The sequence below is a fragment of the Xenopus laevis genome, chromosome 1S (genome assembly GCF_017654675.1).
Source record: "Xenopus laevis strain J_2021 chromosome 1S, Xenopus_laevis_v10.1, whole genome shotgun sequence".
Lineage (NCBI taxonomy): Eukaryota > Metazoa > Chordata > Amphibia > Anura > Pipidae > Xenopus > Xenopus laevis.
This window is the reverse complement of record NC_054372.1, coordinates 136,459,131-136,467,952: the sequence shown is the minus strand read 5'-3', so window position 1 is coordinate 136,467,952 and position 8,822 is coordinate 136,459,131. Positions and strand designations below refer to the sequence as shown.

The window sequence follows — 8,822 nt, the reverse complement described above, 5'->3', positions numbered from 1 at the left end:
TCAGCTCACACTTTTTCCCCTGGAAATTCTCCAGTTCATACAGAGTGATCTGTATTTTATTTACATATAAAACAGAGTTATTTTGACATTGATGGTCTGCAGCACGTCAGGTGCTAGAAATACAAGCCCATTCCTACACACCACATGCTGCGGTATAATTCGATTACTTCTGCTAGGGTAACTGTTCAATAGCAACCTTTCCCTATGTATTCAACCATTTGATAAGAGGTATTTTAGGAAGGCAGAATGTATCTACAGCTGATCTCAGTTATTAGTAGGGTCGGTTTCCTGATTCCCCATTAATGGGCACTCATGGCCAACAATACCAGAATATTTGTTGCATTTGCACACGCAAGAGACCATGGGGTAAATTTATTTAGTGGTGAAATTCGCCAGCGAAGGCTTCACAGCCATCGCTAAACTTCCCTCAGACAACGCAAATTTACTAAGTTGTGAAGTTCCGTCCGTCCGACAAGCGCTGGTGAATTTTCGCTAGCGTTACTTAGCAGTGCGAGCAAATCAAAGCGAAGATGCGCTAACATTCAATTCTGCCTAGTGCAACTACGTTAGAGGTCTTGCGCTCAGGCTAATTTGCATACAACGGGAAATTTAAAGCTGAATGCACGTCTTTATGTTACATGGTGCATCTAATACATTACATTTACACTGATAACTAGACATGCCAAGGGAACCTTAATAAATTCAATAGAGTTGTTATTCTTTAATGTAAAGTTTTGGGAATTTCTTCAACATATAGAGTGGGTTTCCTATTCTTGAAATATAGATTATATCTAATACTGGATCTCAAGATCAAAATTTATAAACCACTGGGAACCCATTGTGAGCTTGAACAATCAACTTAATTTCCTGGTGCCCCGGCATAATTGCTGTATAATGGCTGCCTTTATTATTATAAAGAACCATGTCATTCATTTTTTCTTATTGCATCTGTGTTGTTACCTGTCTTTTTAGTGATCTTTCACAGTTTTATCAGAAGCAATAGAGCTGCTTGTGCTCTCAGTATTGCTAATAAAGATTCTCCCCTCCACAATAACCTATTATCTATTCCTTAAACAGGGTACAGTTTCTGCTTGCACTATACGATGCATACAAAACCCTTCTCCACTGAGGAAGAAGGAAAACCCGGACCTGGTATAAGGTTAATAGTTAAAAAAAAAAACTTTACATTAACAATAAATGACTATATGGAAGAGCCATCCAAATGGGAAGATAGCGTCATGCCATGATAAATCTGTTTTTCATTAGGCAGGTCAGCAGGGTTTACAATAACAGTCAGTTCATCAAGTTTCCACTTTAGATGATGATAAAAACCTGTGTTGTTCAACCTGTGTATTTTATTCTCTAGGGCAAGTTTGAATAATGCTAGAAAAACACAATGACTCAACCCTTCAAGGATAAATGTCTATTAAGCATCCCTTAACAGGCTTCTTTATTTAGACAGAACATGCTGTTTTTCTTGAGCTCGGCGGTGCATTAGATGCTTTTAGTGAAATAATTGTACACTGGTTGTATAAAAGATATGGGAAGAATAACAATGCAGCATGTCACTTGTATGTCAAACCGCAATTAATATGTAATTACTGTGAACATTAGAAGAAAATAGGTTCAACATAACTGAGTCGTGATCTGAAATGGGAAATATGATCTTTAAAAAAGTATCGAGAGTGCAGGTATCATGGGTTATGCCTACAACATGTCTCCCCTTTTTTTTCCGCTGGTATTCATATTTACTATATATATTATTTTTCATATGATTGGATAGTTGCAACGTAAAGCAAAACATCCTCATCTGGTTCCGTTATTTGATGTCTCAACTAATTCTAAAACTCACGTGGAAACAGGTATGTCCACAGTCAATATCACTGCAGTGTTTTCTTTTTATTTTGTTTGTATGTCGCACTCTAGTGGCAGGTGGAACAGGGAATATACATTTTATTACATGTCCGTGGGCCCAGTCCAACCCTGGCAGCTCTACAGTTTGTAAATTCAACAAACTGGTTGCTAGGGTCTAAACTACCCTAGCAATCATGCGCGGATTTGATCACGATGCAGGAATATGGATAGGAGAGGGTCTGAATAGAAAGACGAGCAATAATAAGTAGCAATAGCATTTGTACAGAGCATTTGTTTTTTAGATGGAGTCAGTGACCCCTTTTTGAAGTTGGAAAGTCAGAATAATTTAGCAATTCTATAACATACTAAAAGTTAACTTGAAGGAGAACCACTCCATTAATATGCAAACATAACTGTGAATTTTTATTCTCATTATAATTGTCCTTAAGAGCTTTTTAAATATGGCATAATTGCAGTTTTTTGCAAATTTCTATTTGCAAAATCACTAACTATATTCACGCAGAACAACCACTACACATGGGCATACAAGCCCTTTGCAAATATTTGTGCACAATGTACATCTCGCCGTGACTTGCAAAAAGAGGAAAGATAGCACACAGCAGTGCAATATTTATGTGTTTGGAGTAAACATTTATGAAACAACAATACGTGAAGTATGCACTGCTTGAAGTTTAATAATGACCCCACTGAATCCTTAATATGCAGGATAGTTTATGCCTTTCCAAAAGTGCCCAGTCTGTGCAATGCTAGAGTATATGTAGTATTAGTAGTGCAGTTGTTTCAGTACCTTGTAATTACCCCCAATTCCTCCATGGCTTTTCCCAGAAGCCATTTGTTCTGGAGTACTCTGTGGTTCACTCATATTTACCTGTAAATAAAGCACAAACCTATAGGTTAGCTGTGGCTCAGAAATAGATTTGGACACTGGAAGTGTTGCACACTGGTTGCAGTTCTCCCTGGCCATCTGGTTTAATTGTACTTAATAGCAATGTTATTAATAAAGAAGAAGGATAATAGAAAGGTTGGTATTTATTTCCAGTAAAGGAGACATATGTAACCACAGATGTGAAAATCATAAAGCTAGAGTCTGAGATAACCTTCAATTTCCGTAGCATCTGGTTGCCTAGAAATACAAGAAAAATACGAGTGAGAGTTTTAACTGGATGTTTTAGGATACAAATAAAGGAGTCATTTTTAAATAGTTAAAATGTGTTTTGGTTGTTTCCCTGTATGAAAGCATCAAGTTGTATTCCACCTGTGTGCGACACTAGCGTGCACCTTAATGAGTACAAGTTGATTAGGAAGCATGGACTGCATGTTCCCAGTGGCGGAACGCAATAAGTATTAACTCCAGGTGGGCTCAGTTATAAACGCCCATATGTAAGGGTAGAACTACGTGGGCAATTTCAATTTGTTTTCGGCGGATCCGACGCGATGCGACAAAACACAGGCGTAAAACATGGTAAGCAATAGCAATATGCAATAGCAATGTCAGATGGTGTCGCAGTGTTCATCCAACACGACACAACTGTCGGATGCAGATGCTGCGTCTCCATCCGGCAGTCGTATTGTGTCATGTCGGATGAACTATGTGACAAGATCCGACATTTGTATTTCTTATTTTCCAACGCATCCGATTTGACGCCTGCGTTTTGGAATCTGACATGGGGCTAGACCTATTGTCAGTTTCCTAGGTGCCCCCAGTCATGTGACTTGTGCTCTGATAAACTTTAGTCACTCATTACTGCTACACTGCAAGTTGGATTGATATCACCCCCTCCCTTCCCCCTCAGCAGCCTAACAACAGAACAATGGGAAGGTAACCAGATAGCAGCTCCCTAACACAAGATAACAGCTGCCTTGTAGATCTAAGAACAGCACTCAATAGTAAAATCCAGGTCTCACTGCTGCATATTCAGTTACATTGAGTAGGAGAAACAACAGCCTGCCAGAAAGCAGTTCCATCCTTGCTGGCTCTTTCTGAAGGCACATGACCAGGCAAAATGACCTGAGATGGAGCCTACACGCCAATATTACAACTAATAAAAATACACTTGCTGGTTCAGGAATGAAATTGTACATGATAGACTGAATTATTTGCAGCGTAAACAGTGTCATTTAGAGATACAAACTACATCATAAAAATCATGACAGAATCCCTTTAACTAGTAGTGTTTAGCAAGGTCATCCAAAAATACAGCAAGAGGTCATATCCACTGTGCCCCATCCCATAAAACACAATAATGATCCTGCAAAGTTACATTTACAATATTAAAATAAAATGATTTTAAAAGCATTTGTTGGATAATGTCTCCTGCTGTCCTGACACAAACTGACTCCTATGTCAAACGAGTCTATATTATAATATTTGTGCTCTCTCATAAATAAACATTCCTGTTAATTACAATGTTTGCTCTTGTCCCAACTCAGAACATGCATGTAGGTCATGCATTGTCTCTACATTACCAGTACAACAAATCCTAATTCTAGGGAGCAGATTCCCCCATCATTATACACAGGCAGTGCTATCCATCCTATCTCCCCACACATCTATAAGATGTGTATGTTTATATACACTTCCACTCCAATTCCAATTAGTACTCTTTCAAGTCATCCCTCCCCATAGCCCCTAGGATAGATGGTATAATTATAGTTACATAGTTAATTGGTGTTGAAAAAAGGCAAGGTCAATCAACTTCAACTCTTCCAATTTATTTATAGACATAGCTATACAGGCCTATTTATACACTCATAAATATATACTGCACATACAATCTTGCTGGCTAATTGGCAGAAGAAGTGAGAAGTAGCAACTTGCTGCTGGTGTATGTGTAATTTTAATAATATGTTTGAGCACTGGAGACCAAAACTGCATCACATATTGAGGCCTTACCACTGCTTTATAAAAGGAAAGAATAACTTTTTCTTCCCCCCTTCTAATACAGCTTAAAACCTTGCTGGCCCTTGCTGTTGCTGGCTGACATTGCTTATTATAACTACGGAATTCAAGTATGCACAGGATAGGCTAGAAAGCATTTTTAAAGACATTGAATGGATAGACAAGATGGAGCAACTGGTCCCTTTCTGCCTACAAATGTTATGTCTCCAATATGACTCGAATGGCCCTGTTTTAAGATTTAGTTTATGAAAATAAAGTGCAATATTGTGTAAGGCAACGCAGTTTGGGTAAACCTGATCTGCTTTACTTTCTACTGGAATGTTTTTCTCATAGAACCGATTTCCTTGGTGGCAAAAGCTCCTGTCTATATCTATACTCTCAGGAAATGTATCTAAGTTACTCTTTATTTGTACTGCAGTTTGAGGGATTCTTTCTCTACTGTAGCTACGAGAATGTAAGTGATAAGAGTCTTGGAGGAGGCAGACAAACCACCAAACTTCTGCCAATACCAAAACGATGCAGCGTCGGTACATTATAGGTTGCCAAACTGTCTCACCTCAAGTCAGCCAAAAGCAGTGGATGGTAAATTATGTTTTATTCCCTAGATATTTCTAAAAGCCCAGTCTTCTGTACTTTAAAAAGGAGATCCAACCTCCCTGCCTACACTATCTGTTCCCATGGGCTTGATCCATCCCTCACTGCTGCCATTAGTCTGAACTGCTTCTTCTTTCCTCCTCTCAAACTCAGTTTCAGTCTAGATATACATCATCATCATTTATTTCAGGACGTGTAGCTTTTAACAATATGGAATAAGGAGTGCGTGTACATTCATTAATCATCATTTATATATATATATATATGTGCAAGTCTTTATTCACATTCCTAAACTTATGTTGCGACCTCTCATTTTAGTTTATAAAAAATGGACCTTTATCCTAAAATATACAACATGGCAATTATACATTTATAATACACAAAAGCCATGAATATCTTTAAATTATATCCTTATAAACGGTGAGTTCTGATGTCATCAGTTATAAACGGTGAGTTCTGATGTCATTTCTGTCACATGATTCACTGAAACTTGTGTATTATAAAAAATAAAGTACCCCCAGTTGCAAAATATTAGGATATTAGAAGTAACTTCAGAGTTCGGCCTTCGACCTCGTGTTTTTATATGGTCATGACTCCTCGGTAATTTATAATCCTTATGATTTATCCTTATAATTTACAAGAGGGGGTACTTTATTCACTATTATCTCCAACATACCAACAATGCAACGTAATCTGGTAGGTAAGGATCAATGTTTTACAAAGTAAAGTAGGTTTATCCAGGTTCCTAGGCTTATGTATCGTACAGACAACTGTGGTGGCTGACTGACAAGCACACAGCAGGGTGGGTACCTGCAAAAAAATATTGGGTGGGTAACAGTTGAATGTGGGTGAGTAGGTCTGTGGCTCAAATCTGGTAGAATATTACAAAATAAGCTTCTCCATCTTTTTTCTTGCCTTCCTCCTGCCTCTTGGATGCCCGCATTTCCATTTTATGATGTTATCACTATTGTACCTAAAGTCAGGTGACATGTTGGGCTGATATAATGCTTTTGCATGTGTTACCTCTGAGCAGGGAAAATGAGGGTTGCTAGATTTAGTCTTAGTCCAACTATTAGAACTATTCAGATCACTACTGTCAATGACTTTTCACTTCCATGCATTGGCACAACAAGAGAAACATAGGCCTGGGCCTCACAACTTGTTGGTCTCAAGTCACCATTGGGTTCTTTCTCCCAGAATCCATATTTCTTAACCCTCTGTACATATAATTTGACCCTTTCATGCAGCATTTTTCCTAAAACGCAAAGGTCTCTGGTATTGTAGGAAAATTCTAGAAATATGTTCTAGAAGAGGCACGCTTACACTGCTCCAGTTCATTTATCATTAAGGCTTCCCTTGTCCACCCAAGAGCTACAGAAATGTCATTATTACTGTTAGCGAGGGTTAGCATAGTAATTACAAAGGCATAGAGTAAATTCTCTCTTTCGATTCCGTTATGATGCCAAGCAATGCCCTGACTTGATCCCTACACAAGCAGGCGTACATTATACAGCCCATTCCCCCTATACCCACAATGTTAAACAGCACCAAACAGCTTTCCACAATGGGGTAAAATAACAGGCATAGGCAGCAATCCATGTACAAGAATACACACATTCCTTAAGGCAGTGATCCCCAACCAGTAGCTCGTGAGCAACATGTTGCTCTCCAACCCCTTGGATGTTGCTCTCAGGGTCTTCAAAGTAGCTGCTAATTTTTTAATTCAAGGCTTGAAAGCAAGTTTTAATTGCATAAAAACTAAGTATAATGCCAAGTAGAGCCTCTTGTAGGCTGCCAATACACATAGAGGCTACCACATAGCCAATCACAGCCCGTATTTGGCACCCAAGGGACTTTTTCATGCTTGTGTTGCTCACCAACTCTTTTTACATTTGAATGTGACTCACAGGTAAAAAAGGTTGGGGATCCCTGACTTAAGGAATTGCCAATACCACAATCAAAGGGAAAGAAGTCACTGTACCTCTTCTGTAGAATATTTCCAGGAATGACCATACAAATCGGGCAAAACCAATGTCTGTATATATATGATGGAAGTGAATAGAGGGGCAGATTAGAGACTTGCTGAGGCAGCATCAATGTCGGTCGCATTGTCTCCATCAGATTTCACACAAATAGAACACTGAGTGCATCAGACACCACTTTGCCTCGGAGCATGGCAGCTCATTTGCAGATTAGTGATTGACTTTGAGTCAGCACGATTGCCTCATTCTGGTGCCTCATGCCAAGTATTTGGAATCTCTCAGCATATTGTATACTGTAGGTTAGACTTTATTTGATCTGAAACACTTGGGGACAAGGGCGTAGCATGCACATGTTTATTTTAAAGTAACTTGTACAGTATATTTCTCAGATTTTAACTTGAATAGCAACAGATCAGGAAAGCAGTGCAGGGTGCAACTATACAGAGGTATAAGGGAGCAGCTTTACCTTTAGCGGATGGGATTTTTTGCACAAACATCTGCACAACTGTGCAATCGTTGTAAATGACTGCTAGTCTCTGCATGAGAAAGAATGGCAGAAGTTTGGTCTTATAAAATCCATTTTTATGAGGTGGATAATGTGTAACATTTTATGCCATATATCTGAGGAAGGCTGTCACTGCAATTAAGCACAGTGCTGCTGGGGGGCTAAGTTCAACTTTTACAAGGAGTTTGAGGACACCTGTGTAAGCACTGGTAGAAAGTTTAATCGACGTCTAATAAATCTGACCATTGTGTGCGAATGTGATAGGGAACAGTGGTATAACTTGCATTGAAAATGCTTGCCCCCACCCCAAAAAAAGATCTTGGCAGGGGGGTTCCTGGTACACACAGTTCCCTCTGAGGGCAAGCCCTACACTCACAGGACACTTGGGCCTTCCACTGTTAGTTTGCACTGGGATTACTATTTATTCAATACCCAATGTAAAATGGAATTAAGAAATAAAATTGCTCATTTATTGAGAATAAGGAATGTTAATATTTCCACTCCTTTGCCAGACAAAAATGGTCAACAAATGATATAATACCTTGATAATACAGGCTTGTATTGTTGACGTGCTTGTTGCCTTACATTTACTAACCTGTACATGGCATTTGTACCTGGACATTTTATTTATGCTCATTTCTGGAACAGTGTTGGGCTTTTTAACAATGTTCTTGTTGCCAGGAATGCTTGTGCTGTTGTTAATAAGGAGGCCCATAAGAAAACTTTGGGGGGGGGGGTGTTAATGTAGGTATGGGGAACATTTTACTTTTTGTTTGTTTAGTAAAGTAACAAATATATCTTCCATTGCTCACCATGAATCTAAAATTCATAGTTGCGCTTTTAAGGGAGAACTGGAGAATGCCAAATTATTAGGCACCCTCCAGTGACTAAAACTGCTTACCCTGGACCAGATAAAAATAAAACACTATCTGTAATGATTTGTGCACAAGTGTAAAATTAGAACTCA

General features: G+C 38.8%; 1 protein-coding gene across 2 annotated transcripts in view; it reads right to left on the bottom strand.

Moving 5' to 3' along the window:
• crybb3.S (crystallin beta B3 S homeolog) overlaps positions 1-7,361 on the bottom strand; it is a 14,219-nt gene extending 6,858 nt beyond the window's left edge. The window contains 3 exon segments of one of the 2 annotated variants that reach the window (NM_001093016.1): positions 1-49; positions 2,663-2,743; positions 7,350-7,361. The exon segment at positions 1-49 is cut by the window's left edge and continues 70 nt beyond it. In NM_001093016.1, the coding sequence (NP_001086485.1) occupies positions 1-49; positions 2,663-2,737 (124 nt within the window). In that variant the 5' untranslated portion in view covers positions 2,738-2,743; positions 7,350-7,361. 2 annotated transcript variants of the gene reach the window in all.
• Positions 7,362-8,822: the final 1,461 nt, after the last annotated feature.